The sequence below is a fragment of the Osmerus eperlanus genome, chromosome 28 (assembly GCF_963692335.1).
Source record: "Osmerus eperlanus chromosome 28, fOsmEpe2.1, whole genome shotgun sequence".
NCBI lineage: Eukaryota > Metazoa > Chordata > Actinopteri > Osmeriformes > Osmeridae > Osmerus > Osmerus eperlanus.
In genome coordinates this window covers 1,956,566-1,977,437 of record NC_085045.1, presented here as the reverse complement: position 1 = coordinate 1,977,437, position 20,872 = coordinate 1,956,566, and the positions used below count along the sequence as shown (strand labels likewise).

Here is a 20,872-nt window from a genome sequence, read left to right as displayed (position 1 = left end):
GTGCTCCGCACTACACGCACCCCGGTACTTTTTACAGCTGTGTCAGACTGAGGCTACAGCAAGGTATAGCACAGCTAGCTGTATGCCTTAGCCACGGCAAACGTTTCTAACAAAATTCAAAATATGTATACAAATCAATGCATTTGTATAGCATTGACATTTTCAAATAGTTTGCATATAATAATGTTGACTTTAAACTTCAGAAATTCTTAAATCGCTAACTTAGCCTCATCATAGCTAGTTAGCAACCTACATGTAATCTGGAGCAAGATTTGAAACATCGTTACCATAACCATCAGTATTGCAAAAAATGGCAACTAAAGCAAGCTAGTTTTATACATCTTCGGACAGAACCAATTCATATTGTTCTAAAATGTTGCCAGAATATACGGTTTTAGTTACTCGTACCAGGTGAATCTGATCAGCAAGTCGTCTAACTATCGCAACCGTACTTAAGGGTTCTTCGTTTTTCCTTTTGTGCTACCCGTCGTTATGCGGGTGCTTCGTAAATTTATAAGGACGCAACGCTAACCATCAGCCCTAGCGTATCTTTTTCAGGAGCTCCTCCCCTACAGGCCTTCATAAAAGACATAACCAGCAACACCATCGCTGCACGTTTACTTGTCGTTTGCATAGTACCCACAATGCATTGAGAAACACATTTTCCAGTTTTAGATCCGTATTTTGTGATGTTTTAATATTAAAAACGAATATGAGTCCCATCTTATGCTATTATTTGTTATATTTTGTACACATATTTATATTACCTTAACAACTAACACATTTACACTTTTCTTTAAACAAGGAAGAGAAGTAAAAACTGTAGGACTGTATTTTATTCTTCACTTTTAATAAAAATACATTTCGCTGTTGTTTAATTAATAAAATAATGGTTAACAACAGCTATGCATAATGTTACAATGTAAGTATTACAGTGGTTCATAAAACGTGTATTTGGTGAGTTTACACAGTGACTTTTCAGATCCAGAGACCCAAATCTACCCATCTCCATCACATCAGCCAACCCAAGCCTGACAAAATCACATTTCCCTTTTCTTCTTAGGTACATGATGATGTAAACATTTAATGCTCATTAAATCCACTTCTGTCTGTACAGGGGCATCATTCTCCCAAGGCCTACAGTCTGCGTGTACCAGCTGTGTCTGCACAGTGGTGGATGGAGGGTTAAAGGGATAAGCGTTTCCAACTCTCGTCCGTGAGTGACTGAGTTAGTCGGAGAACGAGGGTACAGAATAAGGCTTTGAGTGTCGCCGCGATCCTACGACGGGCCGTGTTTCCGTTTGTGTAGCAGGATATCCCAGCTGTCCCTCCATCGCAGGGCGACCAGCTGGTTGGCGTCGAGCTCTGGTTGGCCGTAGGTGAGCGGGCTGAAGGTCCGATAGGACAGAAAGACCGAGCAGAGCCCCGCCACCATCAGCACGTGGAGGGCTCTCTGCTGGGAAGGACTGCTGGAGGAAACAGGAGACAGGAAATTAGGTAACACACAGGAAGAGATGTGCGTGTCTGTGCGTTTTATCCGTGTATGTGTGTATTTTCAGCTCTGGTCTCACCTCAGCAGGTGTGTGTGCAGGTGTTCCACCACCACAGGTACGAGCAGAATGAGGAAGGTGAGCGCAGGTAGGTAGTGGTACAGGAACAGGGTCTTCTCCATCAGGAAGAAGGGCAGGTAGTTAACAGCCCAGCTACCGGCACACACCACCCCTGCCTGCACCAGCCTCTCCCAGGCGTCTGGAGAACAGCACCGAAGCATGGCGCACGCACACACACACGCCAGGTTTTTATAGCGTTACAATTGTTTAGCTCCCTGTCTAAAACATGAACTCTCTCAGCCTCAACGTAGCTTTCCTAAAGTAACTTCTATATTTTTTACAGAACCCAAATACACTGTGGCAATGTGAGATGAAGATGAAAGTCAAGGGAAAAAACGGAAAAAAAAACAGACACAAAAAAAAAACTAAAGAAGAAACAGCTACCTGCAGGGATGTCCTCGATCCTCCGGCGCCTCCTCAGCAGGTAGGACAGGACGAGGAGAACGTACACCCCCAGAGACAGGTTAGCCAACGAACAGTTCACCAGGTTACCAACCAAGTGGATCTGAGCCTGAAACAGGCAATCAGAACAGCTCAGTGCCAGCGTGCAAACATGGCCCAAACACCTGGCACGAACAAACGTTGATCGGAACAAATATGGGGAATCCAGGCAGTAATATATAACTATCTCCTTTCCTCATAGGATTCAGTTTTTATCCTGCACCTCATTCGGTGGACAATGTTACATCGAGAGATGATTGGTCATCGCTAGGCGACAGGTGGTGCTTACGTTGCTCGAAGAATGCAGCCAGTACACTATGTTGGTATCCATGGTGATCCACTCCAGAGGGGAGGAGCTGTATTTGTGCTCCGTCTCTTCCTGTTTCACCGTGAGCATCTTCCACTGTCATGGCAACAACACAACATCAGCATCTACTCTTTCTTTCATGGCAACAAAACAAGATCTGAATGTTCACAAGTGTTTGGCCATAGCACAGCATCATCATCGTGAGCCAGGGTCAGGTGTTCTAATGGTTACCAAGGTCAAGGTTACCACAGCTACAGTGAAAAGGAGTATTGATCATTGTGTCACCTGTAGCTCCAAAAACTTAGCCATGAAGGTGATGTCACGGTTTGTGTCAATGTGTGTTGGGGAGTGAAGCTCCAACTCTCGCTCCTTCTGTTCCTCACCTATATCAACACACAACAAACGTACTGAGTAAAGGGTAGATTCAAGGTCAGGGGTTAAAGGTCAGGGTTTGCAGTAACCCACTGGTGCCATAGCGATGCTCCTCCACGTTCCAGCCCCCGCTGGACTGGTAGCCTTTGTTGATCTTGTCTCCAACCACCTCCAGCTGCCTGAAGCCCCAGTCTGGCAACACAGAGCCACTTAGCTGTAACACAAACAGGCGATGTTAGACCAACAATAATTCATGACACATAAAATATCTTATACACGCACACTGTGAAGACATTGATAAACTCCAACTGTGGACATGATTGGCTGACAAACCTTCAGCACGGCAGAGGTGTTGACGTGAACCAATCGGACTTCAGACAGGATGGTCTTCCACACCTCTCGATCTGCCTCCCTGTTGGTGATGTCCTTAACACACACACACACACGTGTTGTCCAATGATAAAGTCCTACAACTCAAAGCTAGATCAGCTACTTTATGAGGGTGGTGTTGCTGTAAATGACACGTCTGTATGTGTGATTGACAGTGGTGGTGTGTGTAAGGGTTGTGTGTGTGAGGGTGGTGTGTGTGTGTGCAGTGTGAGCCTCACCACTCTCCACAGGTTCTGCGCAGGCATGGAAACGTTGAAGTCGATGTATCCTGACACTTCCTGGGCATGAGGACTCACAGGAGCTGCGACGTCATGGCTACGAGACGAGAGTGAAGTCAGGAAACACAAACACAGGCTGCAAATTCATTCATCCAGGTTTCGGACCATGGCCGAGATAGACAAAGTACAGAGCTGTTGTACAGTACGTGTTCAGGAAGCGTGATGTCATCCCGTGAAGCAGCTGTATGATATCGCCATGGCGAACAGGGCGGGGAGGGGTGCTCACAACGAGTTCCTGTCTGAGATACAAACAACACTATCAACAACAACAACAACTAGTGTAGCAAGACTTGGTGTTTAAGGTTGATTACTAACCTGCCTAGCACCAACTTGTCTGCTAAGCTACTAACTAGCGAAATAGATCTATTTCTGGATCAAGTGTCCTGTAGGTGTGCCCAGTCCTCAACTAAACAGGCCGAGGAGTCATCAGGTCAACACAAGCGCTTGCAGACAGCTGCACGTTCTAGGCTAATAGGTTCACACATTACATTACATGTACATTTAGTCATTTAGCAGATGCTCTTATCCAGAGCGAGTTACAGTAACTACAGAGACATTCGCCCGAGGCAAATAGGGTGAAGTGCCTTGCCCAAGGACACGTAATTTTTGCATGGCCGGGAATTGAACCGGCAACCTTCTGATTACTAGCCCGTTTCCCTAACCGCTCAGCCACCTGACTCCTCACACGATCATGAACATCCAACAGGGTGTGTGTCCCCCTCCCATATTTGCTCCTCCAGTCTCATATCCCTTCTTCACCAGCCAACCGACCTGCCAGGGTCTTTGAGGATCCACCAGTTGTTGACATCTTTAAAGGGGTAGCATGTGACCTGCTGCTGGTGGGAGCTGCCTCGCCCACTCTCATACCTGCAGACCACAGAGAAAGGCACAGGTGACCATGGTAACACCACACTGGTTACCCCGAGAGGGAGGTACTAGTTACAAACTAGTTATCGACTGACAGACTGGGGTAAGAGAGGCAGGTTCTGATCGAGCGTCACCTGACTGGGTAGTTGGCCTTGTGGGAGTGTAGCCAGCAGGGGATTGGTTTACTGGACAAGCTGCGGAGAGTCACCTGAGAGCCATAGGCCACCTCCAGAGGCTGGCCCTGTGTGATCCTGGACAAACCCCCCTGGAAAGACACACACAGACAGACAGAAACCCTTAATAACCCTTTTACATTTGACATTTCATTCACTTAGCAGACACTTTTATCCACAGCGACACACGAATCGTGCGCATGCCTCCTGGCTCTGTGCTCAGCACCTCGAGGCTGGCCTGGAAGGCGCTGCTCATCATCTGGTCGTGCGGCCCGCTGCGGTAGAGGAGGCTGAGGTGGACGAAGAAGATGCCCAGGTAGAGCAGAGCAGGAAGCAGCACCAGGCACGCGAACCTGAGCACAGCCTGCGCCAACACTGCCCCCTGCAGGGCAACACGAGCAACAGCAGCAGGAGAGAGAGACAGATAGATAGAGTGTGAATGAGTTTGTGAGTGGGTGTCAGTATTAGCATCACCCCTCTATGACAAAAAACACAAAATACTGGGATTTCAAAGCTTTCCTTAATTCACCTGTCATTTATTCACCTGTCCAAAACACACACAGACACAACCAGACTCACATGGCTCAGTGCTCGTTCTCCAATCAGCTTCCAAGTATGCACTGAAGCCACGCCCAGAAGCAGCAGGTAGGAGAACAGACCCATGTACTTGACTCTGGCAGCCAATGAGAGAGGAGGACAAAAACAATCAAGAAGTTACAACCCAATAGAAAACAGGGAAACAAAACGTTACACACAACCATCTGTTGAACACTGGGGGCAATGTTGACACACAGTCGTCTTGTGACAAGCAAATCTTACCCCACCGCACCAGCACAGGAGCCTCCAGCCAGCATCAGCCATGCTAGCGAGGCTGGAGAACTGTGGAGGAAGAGGAACCAGTGACCAACGACAACTTTATTGAGAAATGTTTACCTTCCAAACACCTTTACAAACAGTAACACCTCCATTCGCCTCCACCTAGTATGTGCTAAAAGTCCTTGCTGGCAGAGTTGGGGTGCAGGGGAGGATTTTGAGAGGTCAGGGGAAGGATTTTAAGAGATCAAGGGTTACCTTTGGTGGGTGTTGTGGAAGCGAAGGTAGGAAAAGAACGCAAGGAGCAGGAAGAAGGTGAGCACTGACTCCAGCAGCATGAAGCGAGACTGTACGATCAACGAGTTCTCTGACGCACACCGCAACAGGAAACAAACACACATGCACATTTTACTCAGAAATGCACCGATTCACAAAATAAAACGATATACACCACTTCTGTTTGGTTGCGACATATTAAAAAAAAAATCTAAGCGAGATGCAGAAGTGAGAAAAGGGTAGAAGAAGTGAGAGAGCAGCAAGAGAGGGAGAAGTTACAGAGAGAGAGAGAGAGAGAGAGAGAGAGAGAGAGAGAGAAAGAGAAAGAAAGACAAGCATGTCTGTTCAGTTCAGGGCTGTGGTTCTGGGTTCACAGGTCAGGGGTCAGTGTGTAGTTACCCAGCAGCAAGAGAAAGGCGGCAGCAAGTGCAGCCAGGTGAGAGAATCCCAGCTCTACTACCAGCAGGTAGCCCAGAGGAACACACAGGGTGCCTGCTAGCGCTGGCAGTAGACGCAAGCTCCACACCGGTACATTACTGGAGTACTCTGCAACAACAACACAGATCACCTCACTACAGATGCAACCACCTTTGCTATTAATGATAAACACGTACGTGTGTGTATGTGTATGTGTGTGCGGATGTGTGTATGCTAAAGAAAAAAACAATGCTTGCGTGTGTTAAAGTTTAACAATAAGTTTCACCTGCTCCGATCCCTTTCCAGATAAAGTTCCCATCAAACCCTCCCAGGTATGCTGTAGAGAAGACCAACAAAAACATATGATCTCTCTCCAACAGACTGGACAATTAACTGATGGGAATGACCGTCTCTCTCTTTCTCACCTCCCAAAGCTAGGATCATGTGTCCAAGAGGGGGTCCGCTCTCGTCTATAAAGAAGACCTGCTTCATGTACAGAGATACAAACTGACCATAGTATACCTCGTCGAACCTGCGAGGAACATGGGGAGGTCAGGAGATGTGCTGTACACTTGTCAATTGTGACCATTTAGAGTGGTTCATATACTGCCGTAAAAGCATAAATATACAGCGCCAATAATTATGTAGCTAGGTAGTCAGCCTTACTAGACGTCTGGAAAAGCTAAGAAACTTTAATAGGCTATCAACAGTAACTCACACGACAGCTTTTGGGAATTGTATTCCATGGAGTCTGGTCCAGAGTCCAAGAGCTGTCACGAGCACCAAGATCAGGTTGATCTCTGCTTTGATCACAAGTGGTAGTTTGATGGGCGACAACATGGTTCTCTCAGGTAGCAAGGACGGGGCTTGTAAGGTTTGCAACCACTGAAAATGCAGAGACTTGAACTTATGGCTAGTTAGCAAGCAGCAGCTTGCAAGGGCTGTGCTTTAGCACTAGCTTAGCCAGCAAGTTAGCTAGCTTACCGTTCCAATGGCAATGTCAGCATGTGCCACGGCCGAGCCCGTTGGCCACTCATGCACTGATGCAGTGTCATTAAGGCTCTGTTCGAACAATTTTCTTTTTAGATTTTCTGACCAACGGGCATAAACAGCTGAGCAGACATACAATTAACGGTGAAACAAATCGGTGCCCCCTTGTTTTGGATCATCCGTGGGAAGCGTCTGAGCTTGCGTGATAGATTACTCATGCCTGGGATACACAAAACGGTACTCTGCTGAAAAAGCCTGTTGCCGTGGAAACAAGTGCATTAAAGATGGTGTCCCTGTCACTATTACAAATGACGTAGCTAACTATAAACTATACAAGCACAACACAAATGTAATAAAACATATATATAAAAGACTTAATTTATTCCCCAAGTTACTTTAGAAGGCTGGCTGAAAGAATAGATTTGATACATCTGAGGTTTCACTTCCCTGTTCAATAGGGGATCTAGTCAGACATATGGAAGCAGACACCACTCGCATGCACACTCAACTCATTACCACAGTTGCACAGTTATATCTATACTGAAAATCCTGTTTGCTGTCCAGCAGCAGAGCTGTGGTGTTCATATCTTCAGTCTTACAATATCAAAGCAACACTGCTTTCCAAGTACCTCAGTCTTTCTGGTGCCATGACACATGATTTTGATCTAATTACACAATTATGATTATGATCTCCTTCTGGCGGGAAAGGCTGTTCTATAAAGCCTATTATGCTCCTTCTACACAGTACAGTACTTCTACAGTAGGCCTACTTCTCCTACACAGTACAGTACTTCTCCATACCTTTCCTACACAGTAGATACAAATACAACCTGTGATTTCCCCCCAGGCTGCATCACCCAGCTCTCTTTCCTTGGTTCAATGAGACCTCCAGTGTGTCCTTGGTCCAGTGAGACCCTGTCTCTGGTGTGTGTCATTAGTCCAATCCCGTGAATCCCCTGGTGTTGCCTCTGTCTTTCCCCTGGGAGGTGACAGACTAATCCTGCCTCACATGTGCTGTCCTCCCAACGAGGGCTAAGTCTGTTCCTGTGGCTCCGTGCGCCGCGCGGCGTTGCGAGGCTTGATCTTCTGAGACAGCTCCCACAGGGCCTCCTCCGCCAGGTGGTCATTGAAGTCATTGAAGAAGGAGACAATGTCCTCGTTGTGTCTGAGATTGTAATGACTGGTGAGAGACAGAGAGAGAGACAGACAGAAATAAAGAGAGAAAGCGAGAGAGATAGAGAGATAATTACACACCACAAACTCATCCCAACCTAAGCTTTTGGATGGGGTACAGAAACAGGAAGAGGATTGCTGTGTCTCGTGTCACGGTGTTCCAGGTACGTACTTTTGCTGGAAGCACCTCATGCTATCCAGGATGTGGAACTGCTGCCAGCGTTTGGAGAAGTTGACCTTGCCCTCCACCAAGTCAGGGTTCCCCAGGTGGACAAACGTCAGGTCCTGTAAGATCAGACCCCTGGGAGACCCAGAGCAGGCAGGCAGAGAGATGAAGAGCTTTACAGGTAGGGTATAAAGGTATTGTACACAGATACTTACATTACATTTACATTTAGTCATTTAGCAGACACTCTTATCCAGAGCGACTTACAGTAAGTACAGGGACATTTCCCGAGGCACAACGTCATTTGCCTGGCGGGGAATCGAACCGGCAACCTTCTGATTACTGGCCCGATTCCCTATCCGCTCAGCCACCTGACTCCCTTACAGGTAGGGTTTGTACTTACAGGTAGGGTATGCAGGGGTGTTCAGGTTGAACTTCAGCCAATGCTGTTCTGTACGTTCTGAAGGAAGAGGAGCTGTCTATCAGGGAGCTGTATTCTTCCAAGCTCTGAAAAAACACACACACACTTTTAGACAAGGCCCGTTAACTTTTGCTTTACCCATCCTTCTGCCCAAGGTAACTTCTGGTTGGCCCACTCTGCCAAACTCCATTCTGATTGGCCCCCCTGGCCCCTGGCTCAATTATGATTGGTCCACAAAGCCCCCCTCACCTCAGACGTTTGCTTTTGCCACTCCAGTCTCCGTAGAGGGGCGGAGTCCAGGGCTGATAGGATTGCCAAGTAGGAGTTAAAGTTATTCAGTTTTCTTAAGTGCTGTTGAAAAAAGAAGGGAGATGATGAACAGGGACATTTAAAAAATAAACTAAAAGTGAGCAGCTCTTTGAATCAACGCAGCATCGCGTGGTGGTTGGACGTACTTTCATGACTTTGATTAATTTGAGGAGAAGCTTCTCTCTTTCCTGCGCCTTCTCCTGCAGCATGATCAAAGAACGCACCCTGCAGGACACAGACAGGCAGACAGACAGTTAACCAACCAAAAGAACAGAAAGACAGGTGGACAGCCAGCCAGAGAGAGAGAGACAGGAGGACAAACAGACCAGTAGGACATGTTGTTGAAGTGTTCAGTGAACAGTGTCAAGTTGGGACTACGCTCCTCGTTCTGCTCTTTGGCCCAGAGCAGCACCTCAGGAATCTGACACACACACACACACACAGACACAGACACACAGACAGGTTAGAGAAAGTGAGACAGGGGAGAGACAGACAGGTTTGGGCAGTCAGACAGGTTAGAGAAAGAGGAGAGACAGGTCCCTCACCTCGATCTTGTAGAAGAGCTTAGCATCCAGGAGTGTAAGCTGCTCAGCTATCTCATGGCTTCGGAAATCATGCAGCGTCCCAGGCCTGGGAGGAAGCACACACACACACACACACACACCAAAATAAGTACAAACAACACAGATGTCATGCTAATCTATGAGCATGTGTGTAGCCTATGTTTAGTTTAGTTTGTTTACATTTAGCAGACGCTCTTATCCAGATCGACTTACAGTAAGTACAGGGACAATCCCCCGAGGCAAGTAGGGTGAAGTGCCTTGCCCAAGGACACAACGTCATTTTTTGCACAGCCGGGAATCAAACTGGCAACCTTCAGATTACTAGCCCGATTCCCTAACCGCTCAGCCACCTGACTCCCCTATGTATATGTAGCCTGTGTGTGCGTGCAAGTGTGTACCTGGCGGCCACACCTCGTGCGGCCAACGGGCAAAGGAAGAGGGTGGAGTTCAGCCTCCTCCTTTTCTCCACCTTGTTCAGGATGTTGGATCGAAGGAGACGGGCCCGATTGAGCTCTCCACCAATCAGCAGCCGGAACACCAGCTCCAACAGGAAGCGCAGCAGCTCCTCTGACAGCTCCACTCCACTGGGGGGGGGGGGGGGGGGGGGGAGATGGGAGGAGAGGGATGGGGGGAGAGAATGAGATGGGAACAAGGAGGATGAACGTGTGGGAAAGAGGGCAGGAGAGGGGAGGGTGGGAGAGGGGAGGGCAGGAGAGGGGAGGGTGGGAGAGGGGGGGCAGGAGAGGGGAGGGTGGGAGAGGGGAGGGCAGGAGAGGGGAGGGTGGGGTGGGAGAGGGGAGGGTGGGAGAGGGGAGGGCAGGAGAGGGGAGGGTGGGAGAGGGGAGGGCAGGAGAGGGGAGGGTGGGAGAGGGGGGGCAGGAGAGGGGAGGGCAGGAGAGGGGAGGGCGGGAGAGGGGGGGCAGGAGAGGGGAGGGTGGGAGAGGGGAGGGCAGGAGAGGGGAGGGCAGGAGAGGGGAGGGCAGGAGAGGGGAGGGCAGGAGAGGGGAGGGTGGGAGAGGGGGGAAAGGTTTGTAGGGGGGCAAAGGGGAGGGGGGAGAGCCATCAAGGAGGCGTAGAGAGTTCAGAGCAAACAAATGAAGACTAGTAAACATGTCCACCACTTGTCCCACCCCCCTACAGATGAGACAGGGCGTCTCGGGGGAATTTGGACCTACCAGAGCTCATCGACCACGCGGGCCAGGACACAGAAGCTGTTCCGGCTCGCCATCTTCCTACTGGCGTCCGTGCTGTGGCAGAACCGGCTGTACGTTCATCTGGGTCAAGGAACCAGAACTTCCTACATAGAGGAGAGCTATATAGTCCAGTTCATCTCTGTATCTAGTGTATAGACAGGATCTAATGGGAAAATGTGTCCAAACTTTTGACTGGTACTGTATGTCTACGGATATCTAGGTTCTATAAGCATAGACTGTATACGTATACGTATATATATATAGAGAGAGATACATCTAGGGTCTATGGACTCTATATCTGGGGATATCTAGGGTCTGAAGACTGTGTCTATGTCAGGAGAGATCTCAGGTCTATAGGCTGTACTTCTATCGAGGATATCTGTAGTGCAGCTTCTTAACCAGGTCCTCGGGGGTCATGAAGGTTCTGTAGGTTGTCAAGAAGGCTTCGTAGTACATCACTATATCTGCAGGAGGACAGAAGGCCCAACATGGTCAGAACACCCTCTCTCCCTCCCTGATACGGCTGGAATGACAATGTCATAGAAACGACAAACAAAGGACAAAGGAATTGTGGGTAAACATGTACCTTGCTGGTCTGTCTCTGTGGCGTGGACCAATAGGATGTCACCAGGACCTGCCCGCACATCTGGGCCATCGTCATCCTGAGACAGACAGAAAACAGGCAGACAGACAGACAGGCAGACAGGCAGAATACAGGCAGACAGACAGACGGAACACAGGCAGGCAGACAGGCAGGCAGACAGACAGAACACATGCAGACAGACAGGCAGACAGACAGAACACAGGCAGACAGGCAGGCAGACAGACAGACAGAACACAGGCAGGACATAAACAGCACACAGAGGGTCACTCTGACGTCACCATAGCAACCGCACATTGACAGATTGTGTTTCAGAAGGCTAGCTGAGTACAGGCTCAACCAGCAGACCGGTCCAGGTCAGGGGTGAGAGGTCAAAGGTCAGGGTGTACCTCCTCTTTCAGGGTGAGCAGGGACTTGATCTGTGAGTGGTCGACCAGGGACAAGCTCTCCTTCTCCTGGCTGCTGAGACTACTGCAAATACAGGAACAACAACAACAGCATGGCAACAATGAAGAGTTTTAAAATAAAATGATGCTGTTTATGACAAACATACTCTTTTTAAAGAGTATGTTAAAATATAAAAACCTTTTTTGACAAGATCACAGTGGGCTTCACAAACGCCCATAGCACCTAGACCAACCTAAACCCCCTTTCAGAGGTGTGTTTATGGTTTATGGGTGTCCTCTCATGAACATGTGTTATTAGATGTTCAGCATGTGACCTCACCAGTCTTCTGTCAGGTCCAGGTCGCTAGGGTTTCTCTGAAGACTCTCTGAGCTTGGCATCTCCTGACAGCCCTCAGGAGCACTGCTGTCATCCTGGCAACGACGGAAAAAAACCAAAATGTCAACACAACCCCTACCCCGCCCGCATCACATCTCCTCAACTTGAGACGGGAGGAGCCTGGTGTCTGTGACCCACCTGCGGTCTCTGTTTGGGGGGCAGCGAGGGCGCGGGGACGGTGTCCGTGAGCTGGCAGGCCTCCTGGAAACGTTGGTTCCTCAGGTGGTAGGAGCTCTTGCTCTGGGTGCTGTGGTAGAACATCGAGGGCTGAGGCTCACAGTAGTGCCTCATAAACTGCATGTACTGCATTACTGTCAGGGAGGGATGGAGGGGGAGAGGGAGGGGGAGGGGGAGGGATGGAGTGGGGGGGAAAGGGAGGCAGGTGTGGTGAGAGCAGAGATAGCAAAAGTACACACACCCTTCACTAAAGTAGAAGTATAGATACTCATGTTTCTTTTTTTTCCAAAAATATTTTTTTAAACCTTTCGAAACAAGTTTTTTTCTCAAAAATATTTGTTCAACCTTTAGAAACTTTTTTTCAAAAATATTTTTTCAACCTTTCAATACTTTTTGTCCGAAAGCGAAAGTGGAAGAGAGGAAGAGGTGGTGAGAGGGAGAGAGAGGGGTGATTTAAGGGAGAGCGCTCACACAGAATACAGACTGTTACAGCTCCGCCAGCTCCTACTGTCAGTCTGATACTCACTGTGACGGGTCTTCTTCTCTGGTAGAGGAGGCGGGCTATTGGGGGGGACCTCATCCTGGTGCATGCTGGGAAACATGGGGAGGATGAGCGGGAATGGTGGAGTCAGACAGTCGTCCTCACAGCTGACGTTGTCGTAAACGGAGAGACAACGCTCTGGAGGGGCGGGGCTCTCGGAGACAGGGCTCTGGGGGGCGTGGCTTCTGCGCTTCTTCTCTGGCAGGGCAGGAGGGCAGGAGGACGAGGAGGGCTCATAGTTGGTGGCCTCGGCCACAGGGCTGAGAGTGCCCCCTTGGAGAGGGAGGGTGTCCTGATTGGACAGATCCTCTAGCAGGAAATCATAGTCCGGATCATACTGGTCACTGTTGGTGTCTACACACACACACACACGCACACACAGACAGACAGACAGAGCATTTGTGAGAATAACAATAACCGATTGAAGAACAATCTAGTTAGCTAGTTACTTAAATGATGCAAACTGTTTAACCCTTTCAGAAGTATGTTTGTTATATCTCTCCGATCTGTCTGCTCTGAGTGAACCTTGCGCAACACTGTGCACTCCGAAGGCAGGAAATACCAACATGTGTCACTTCCTCCCACAGAAGCAGAAACATACTCTTTCAAGACCCCCCCCCCCAACCTCCCACACACACACACACACACACATATACACACACTTTCCAAGCCTCAATGGTGTGGGGGTGTGTGTGTGTGTGCGTGCTTGCGTGTGCCCCGCGGGCGTGCGTGTGAGTGTGCGGGTCACGGTTCAAACCTTCTGAGCCAGTTAAACTGGGCCCACTGAGTCTGTTCAGACGCTCCTGAGAGCCTCCTGCCCCTTGATCCCACCACCAGCTCCCTCTTGGGAACGCCTGCTCCAGCCCTCCCTCCGCTCTGCACTCTACAGTCTCCTCCCTGCAGTCTGACACACACTTCTCCTCACACTCCTGACACACGCACACACACACACACAAACACACACACCAACACACACAAACACACACCCGGGGGGGGGGGATGCCATTGCGATTGGTCACTATGTCTGGCAGATCAAAGTGTGTGTGTGTGTGTGTGTACTGTGTGTTTTTGTGTGTATGTATTGTATGTATGTGTGTCTTTGTGTGGGTGTGTGTGTGTACCTGTATATTCAGGATGCTGTTGGGGGGTGGGAGAGTGGTTCTCCTCATGGGGGCCACCACAGCGATCCTGGAGGAGGGGAGGAGGGTGGAGGAGGGGAGGAGGGTGGGGACCGATGAACGTCTCTTAGGTGGGAGGACTGGAGGACTGGGGACCAAACACAGCATTAACCACACCATGATGACAGTGTGTGTGTGTGTGTGTGACAGAAGACACAGGCCAAACAGACCACAAGGGGAGTGTGTGTGTGTGTGTGAACTCCAGTCCACTTCTGAGAACACGCTTGCTCAGAGGAAGTTGCTTCTTTCACACCTTCCTCCACTGCGCTCTCTCTCTCAAAATACACACGCAAAACAGTTTGAACAGTGTCGCTGTCTCTACACGCCAGCACGTAAAACCACCAGGGTTAACGAGTCATGTTGAATCGTCTTAACCGGTCGTATGGCCACAGTGGTTTGGTTAAAGTAAGAGTGAACCTGACCGATGCTCCAACCTGTTTTCTGCTGCATTCCCACTGGAGATGGAGGGCTTAGGTGGGGCGTCCTCCCTCCCCAGACTGGGGAGAGACTGGGGCTGGGGCCGGGGCTCAGCAGGCTGGACGTGGGCTAAAGTCCAGGCCTCCATCATGTTCCTCATCTCCTCTCCACCCGGGGCTGAGGCTCGAGATGGGGCTGAGGCTTGAGATGGGGCTGGGGCTGAGGCTTGAGATGGGGCTGAGGCTTGAGATGGGGCTGGGGCTGAGGCTTGAGATGGGGCTGGGGCTGAGGCTTGAGATGGGGCTGGGGCTGAGGCTTGAGATGGGGCTGGGGCTGAGGCTTGAGATGGGGAAGGTGATGATGGTCTGACAGGGGGTGTCTGAGAAGCATCTTCCTCTGTCTCCATGGCCATCTTCACCAGCTCCTGGGGGCAGGAAGTAACGATGAACAGACACAACAACTTCCTGTGGTAATCTGTGGTGTAACCTACCAGGTGTAATCTACCAGGTGTAATCTGCCATTGTGTCACCATTTCCTCAGGGAAGTAACCTCGGTAACGCTGCATGTCGACATTACCTTCACACCATCCAGCACTGCTTTGATCACTGTGGTGACGGTGGAATCTTTATCGTCCTGATTGGCTCCGTTCAGAAGGACCTGGTCAGACCAGTGGATGAGGTCAGCCACACTCTGGTAGACAGGATCCAGGAGACAGGAAACTGCAGGGCTATGGGGAACAGGACAAGACCGTGGTTAGGAGTTAGGGTTCAAGGTTAGGAGTTAGGGTTCAAGGATCTAGGTTCTGTACCGCTGCTGCATGGTGGGTTCCATCTGGAACAGCTGTAGAACGGCCTCCAGAACCTTGCTGGCAGAACCTGGAAGCATCCCTAGAAGTCTGCTGTCCACAGCCATCTTATCCACGATGATTTTGAAATACCGAAGGGCACTGACCACCTCCTTCTCCTGGACCTCTAACTGAATCTGACGCTAAACAGATACACACAGACACACACACATCAATGACTTATCTATCACCCACCACACATGGACTACCAACCTACTAAGGTAAGGTACCCACCTTGTTTCCAGATTTCGGCACGACCCTGCGGGTGTGTTCTTCGGGAGTTTGGCGGATACTCTTAGAAGGACTCCGTTTGAGTTTAGGAGAGTGGAATTTGTGCTTCAGCTTCATAGTGAAGGAAGACAGGTGAGAGCGCTGAGCATCTGGAGGGGTAAAAACACACAGACGGACAAGGGTTAAGAGAGATGAAGAGAGGGATGTGTCGTGGGTTGACGAAAGATGTATCCATAGATAATAACACATGGGCAATTTACACGCGCACTCATTCACACACAAACAAAATACATAAATGTTAATACAGTCGCCTAGTTTAGCTTTCAACGTAAACTCTGCTATCTGTTGTGGCAAAGAAACACGGATGTAACTAATGACAATTTTATTCTAAGCTTACCGTGTTTAGTCTCGAGCTTCCCCGACATTTCAAAGCAAGGATCAGGAATACTTCAATCAAAAGTGGTACGTTTATATGCTTATCCTTTTGTTTCCATTTAAAAAATATATAAACTGTTAAGCGCGATGAACTGGACACCCTTCGTTATACAGTTAGCTCAAAGTTTCAAGTTCCGTAAAGGTATGACATCCTTCACCCACCCAGTCGGTCTGTTACTCTAGAGCAGCGCTTTTCCATCGCCATCTGATGGTTTACTGTGAGAACTGCACTTGTAATTCACACTTTAAACCACTAGATGGCGGTATTGAAGCGCAGCCCAATGGAGCTGTCGAAATCGTACCCTGGAATACGCTAGATGGCTCTCTGTAACGGTTTTCTTTTAGTCTCATATTTCAAAAATTCTTCAACACTTTTAAGTCTAATAAAAAACACGTCCCATTAAAAATGATTTAAATGAGTTCACATGAATGAGAATATGCATATAACTTCCATATGTTGCACTTAACCAGCAGTTAAAACATTTAAAATATAATAAAAAAGACATGCCTTTTCATTGCTTATTTGTCAGATTAGTCTTGAGACACAGTGTTTTTAATAATACAAAAAAAGATCAAACTGTCTGATTCTAGTAATATTCATATTATTCATATTATTCTCCCTGAACAGATCTGCAGTAGACGCTTCTAGCCTAAAAGCCTGTCTGGAGGTGGAATGTGTAGTCTATGTGTGTGTACTGTATGTGTGTGTGTGTACTGTGTGTATTGTGTGTGTGTGTGCATCTGAAATATAAATGGCAGTTGGCTCAGCCTGCCTGGGCATGTTCATTGCCTCAGCTTGTTCATCATCAAAGACGTCATTTACATGAGAGAGAGAGGAGAGAGACATTCATTATTTCATTTAAAAAAACGATAGATACTTTCTCATCTCCTATACGGCTCTGATACTGTATCTAATTGTGTTTTTGATTCATGTACTTTAGTACTAAAGGCACACACACCAAGTGGTTATGGAGTACAGTAGTTAAATTAAAGTTCAGGTTTCCTTAGCCTGAGGAAAGGTGACCGCCAAGGCTTCTGTCAAGAAAGCTGGATCCTTCCTCTTCTCCTCTCATCCATCTACTCTGTCACACACACACACCCTCTCTCTCTCACACACACACACACACACACACACACACACACACACACACACACACACAAACAAACACTGCAATAGCAAAACTGATCAATCCATTATTTAACAGGCAGTATGCAGATTGGTCATGATGCAGGTAATCAGACAGATGCCAGCCGACCATCTCTTCTCTGAGACTTCACTATTTCTTTCTCGCTCAAACACATCCACACACACCCACAGATACACACACACACACAGTTTCCAGTGAGTCAGTGAATATGGACAAGAGCTCTCTCTCTGCAGCAGCCTCAGGACAGTGTTAACCTTCTCTGGCTCTGAGCTGAGAGAGAGAGTCCACCTACAGCAAGAACTCTCAACACTGCCCGGATCACCAGAGCTCGTGAGCATGTCTATCTTTCCGTGGGTACTGAAGTTACACAGATAGATGTGTGAGATACCTTTAAAGGAAAACAGCTTGAAAGATATTCAAATAGATGTTCCATCAAAAGGAATCTCTAACATGGCTTCTCATTTGAATGCAGGCCGCCTAATTCTCTCCCCGCTCGCAGATTCCACGGGAATATGACAGGCTAACTAGAACCATTAAGATCCACACAATCCAGAAAGTCTGTCCTGTCCTGACAGGAGGACGTGGTGTTTCAATTACATTCAGCGGGAAAATAATGAAGGCTAAACTAGGGCTGGGGAAAACAGAAAATATCTGTGATATAGTATCAGTGAGTGGCATATATGTGTGTGTGTGTGTGTGTGATAGAGACTGAGAATGATAGTGTGTGTATGTGAGACAGTAAGTATGTGTGTAAACTGTCTTGTTCTTCTGAAGACCAATACCTACAGGACTCCAGTCTGACTGCACAGCACAAGCGAGCTGAAGTAATGAATGCAATAATGAGGCTCAAATAAACATTAGATGCATTATTCATTCTAAGAAAAGGTTAGTCGTGTTCTTCCTCCATGAATATTATTTCACTGTAGTAAATTATTAGATTCGTGAACTCAAATCAGACACTGTTCCGATGAATTCATTACTAGAGACAAGACGAGAGAGGAGGACAGGAAAGGAGAGGTGTTTGTTCCTTGTGCAGCCAATTTTCGTGGCTTTATCGACTCTCTGCCAAGCTGACCACGGCAGTCATTGATTGGCTGATAAAGCAGGAAGTGATAGATTAGCATGTTATTATTAGTGATAACCTGTCTACCCCCCCCCCCTCCCCGCTTCCCCCAGGCCCCCTTGCAGAGACTCCTGTGGAGTAACAAGCCCTACTCTGCATGACACAAGCACTCACATACAGACACATCATCACAGATCATTACACTGTCACACAGACACTAAACACTGGAGATCAATATCACCAGTCACCTCATATGCTTTACAAGTATCTCCTGCTCACATACACGCCTAGCAACATCGGAATCGTAACTCATCGACAGTTCCCCCGGCCCCGATACTCTTGACAGAATTTAAAATCTCCCTATCGGTTGGCATTGGAGCGCGCCAGACATTGTTCTGGGTAGACATTTGTAACAACACCTAAGAGTTAATTTGCATATATTTAATAAAAGAGCGTTGTCAGAGAAATGCTTCCAAGGCAGAAGTTGGTATTTGGCGAGATGAGAATCATCCATATTGTAATCCAGAGGTGACCGAGGTCTGTTCTCTGTGGTCTTGTTCTACCCCGTCCCTGAAGACCCTGATAGATGGTCTAGATGAGCTTTGAGGCTGAGAAGGCGCATGTAGCTGTTCACAGACGTCATCTCTCCTCAAGATTACAATTGACAATTTACAGTTTCAAGATTATAGTTTATGTTGTGTACGTTTAAATTCCAGGCACAGCTAAAACACAACCTGACCTTTCACCTCCCACTCCCTCAACGGCACAGCGGGAGAGATTTCCTAATAAGGCCCCGAAAAGTCTGTCATCACAAACATTATGAAGGCAAACGTGTTCAGCAGACCAGAGCAGGTAAACAACTTCCATTATTCATGTCTCTGAATGCGTAGGTTGGGTATGTTGTGACTTGGGGGGGAAGGCACAAATACCAGGAACATGAATTCATCATAAGAGAGAAGTGTAAAGTCATGAGTCATGAGTACACATGACCAGGTTTTAATAAACTATTTCACAACTTTATTTCAAATTATTAATATTACAAAACATAACTTTTTTCAGGAGTTTACAAAAGAGGATTTTTTCAGGAGGTTTCAGGGGTTTACAAAAGTAGGTGAGGAGTTTGGAAGCAAATTGAAATCACTGATTTTCTGGGTTACATCTCCCTCTCACATACACCCCCCTCCACACACATGCTGCCAACTCACAGCATGAAATATTTAATACTTCAAAAACAATGGGTGGATGGGGGGGGGGGGAGAGGGGCCGAGGGATGCAAAGCCATTTTTTTCTTTGTTAAGTGTAAAGTGGGTGAGAGTGTGTGTGCATATTTACAGCGGTATGTGTGTGTGTTACTTGCCGGCAGGTATCGTGGAAGGGCTGAGACTGTGTGTGTGTGTGTTACTGCCGGCAGGTATCGTGAAAGGCCTCGAGGGTGCGGAAGTCTCTCCAGGTGGGCGGGAGGCCGTCCTGCAGGAAGCGTCCACAGCGCTGACACGGACTCTGGAACAACTTGATGTAGCTCCTCAACCATGTCTGCAACAGAGAGAGAGAGAGAGAGAGAGAGAGAGAGAGAGAGAGAGAGAGAGAGAGAGAGAGAGAGAGAGAGAGAGAGAGAGAGAGAGAGAGAGAGAGAGAGAGAGAGAGAGAGAGGAGAGAGAGAGAGAGAGAGAGAGAGAGGAGAGAGAGAGAGAGAGAGAGAGAGAGAGAGAGAGAGAGAGAGAGAGAGAGAGAGAGAGAGAGAGAGAGAGAGAGAGAGAGAGAGAGAGAGAGAGAGAGAGAGAGAGAGAGAGAGAGAGAGAGAGAGAGAGAGAGAGAGAGAGAGAGAGAGAGAGGAAACAGACCGTTTAAGTGAGAGAAAATGATACACCTGCTTGGAGGTGGATTGACACCTTTCTCATCTCTCCTCTCCTCTTCAACCTTGACTTTTACTTTACTCTCCCTCAAACCTTCTCCATTCTCTACTTACCTCCTTCCCCCCCCACCCCCTCTATCCTCCTCTCCCTCCCCATCCCCTCCCTTCTCCTCACCATGAAGGAGCGTACCACCACATCGGGCATCTGGGGGAGCTGGTAGTGCAGCAAAGCTGTAGTGGCGTGGTCCGTCACCTGACAGACAGACGGAAAGAGAGACAGAGAGATAGAGAAACAGAAAGAGACAGGAGAGCTCATTAAAAACGATCTTTCTACTGTAGAGAGCGAAGATACCACAGTTCGTGTCAGTTGCCGTGGCAATGGACGGACCTCACCTTCTGAAACACCTGGTAGTTGGACTTGGACCAGATATCGAGCTGGAGACAGAGAGGAGGATTGTTGTTGAAATTATGAAACATGTTGATTTTCTACTTTTCTATTGTAGAACCCCCGACTCTAAGACTCAGAAGGCTCCTCCTGACCCCTGACCCCTGACTCCTGACCTTGCCGTCCTCCGAGTAGATGTTCTCGTTGAAGCCTCGGACAATGGTGCGGTCGATGAACAGACTCCTCATCACCAAGATGGCCTTTAGGACCTTCCCTAGCGTGACCTGCGCGCACACACACACACACACACACACACACACACACACGTGAGAGGAATGATTGCTGTTTAGTTGAACCTCCAACTGATGTGCGGTGTGTGTGAGGTGTGTGTGAGGTGTGTGTTAGGGCTCACCAGCAGCACAGCTGATGTTCCGTTGGGCCGGAACAGTTCTATGGGC

General features: G+C 48.3%; 3 protein-coding genes across 4 annotated transcripts; all 3 read right to left on the bottom strand.

Annotated features, from left to right (window-relative positions):
- Positions 1-818: 818 nt before the first annotated feature.
- Positions 819-7,122, bottom strand: pomt1 (protein-O-mannosyltransferase 1). Of its 2 annotated transcripts, XM_062454393.1 has the most exons (20): positions 6,929-7,121; positions 6,663-6,829; positions 6,370-6,476; positions 6,231-6,281; positions 5,927-6,073; positions 5,510-5,618; positions 5,258-5,317; positions 5,018-5,111; positions 4,665-4,820; positions 4,400-4,530; positions 4,170-4,265; positions 3,545-3,637; positions 3,339-3,435; positions 3,064-3,156; positions 2,824-2,944; positions 2,644-2,741; positions 2,341-2,454; positions 1,995-2,121; positions 1,572-1,749; positions 819-1,469 (listed from the first exon to the last, which is right to left on the bottom strand). In XM_062454393.1, the coding sequence occupies exons 2-20, from the start codon at positions 6,782-6,784 to the stop codon at positions 1,280-1,282; spliced, it is 2,184 nt and encodes a 727-aa protein (XP_062310377.1). In that variant the 5' UTR covers positions 6,785-6,829; positions 6,929-7,121; the 3' UTR covers positions 819-1,279. The 2 variants fall into 2 exon arrangements, with proteins under 2 accessions (XP_062310377.1, XP_062310378.1); XM_062454394.1 differs by having other exon boundaries at positions 819-1,466; positions 6,663-7,122.
- Positions 7,123-7,311: 189 nt separating this feature from the next.
- rapgef1a (Rap guanine nucleotide exchange factor (GEF) 1a) lies at positions 7,312-16,115 on the bottom strand. The gene is made up of 22 exons (XM_062454391.1): positions 15,929-16,115; positions 15,535-15,680; positions 15,265-15,443; positions 15,033-15,183; positions 14,474-14,880; positions 13,983-14,127; positions 13,619-13,790; positions 12,847-13,215; positions 12,282-12,454; positions 12,087-12,178; positions 11,750-11,831; positions 11,346-11,421; positions 11,139-11,223; positions 10,742-10,834; positions 9,965-10,150; positions 9,549-9,633; positions 9,330-9,424; positions 9,150-9,228; positions 8,944-9,045; positions 8,677-8,780; positions 8,280-8,408; positions 7,312-8,114 (listed from the first exon to the last, which is right to left on the bottom strand). Exons 1-22 carry the CDS (start codon positions 15,954-15,956, stop codon positions 7,967-7,969), a joined length of 3,126 nt encoding a protein of 1,041 aa, XP_062310375.1. The 5' UTR covers positions 15,957-16,115; the 3' UTR covers positions 7,312-7,966.
- Positions 16,116-19,167: 3,052 nt separating this feature from the next.
- med27 (mediator complex subunit 27) lies at positions 19,168-20,868 on the bottom strand (the record flags this gene model as incomplete). The annotated part of the gene is made up of 5 exons (XM_062454060.1): positions 19,168-19,710; positions 20,205-20,282; positions 20,423-20,464; positions 20,591-20,698; positions 20,827-20,868. Coding segments are annotated over 5 exons (405 nt in total), but the record flags the coding sequence as incomplete, so codon positions are not given.
- Between the last annotated feature and the right edge of the window lie 4 nt (positions 20,869-20,872).

Coding starts and splice junctions, on each gene's coding strand:
- pomt1 (XM_062454393.1), bottom strand. CDS start 6,784: ATGTTGTCGCCCATCAAACTACCACTTGTGATCAAAGCAGAGATCAAC. Junction 6,477..6,662: donor CAATTCCCAAAAGCTGTCGT/GTGAGTTACTGT, acceptor TGTTCCTCGCAG/GTTCGACGAGGTATACTATG. Junction 4,266..4,399: donor AAGGCCAACTACCCAGTCAG/GTGACGCTCGAT, acceptor TGTGGTCTGCAG/GTATGAGAGTGGGCGAGGCA.
- rapgef1a (XM_062454391.1), bottom strand. CDS start 15,956: ATGTCGGGGAAGCTCGAGACTAAACACG. Junction 14,881..15,032: donor CAGTGCTGGATGGTGTGAAG/GTAATGTCGACA, acceptor TCCTGCCCCCAG/GAGCTGGTGAAGATGGCCAT. Junction 12,179..12,281: donor CCCCCAAACAGAGACCGCAG/GTGGGTCACAGA, acceptor CGTCGTTGCCAG/GATGACAGCAGTGCTCCTGA.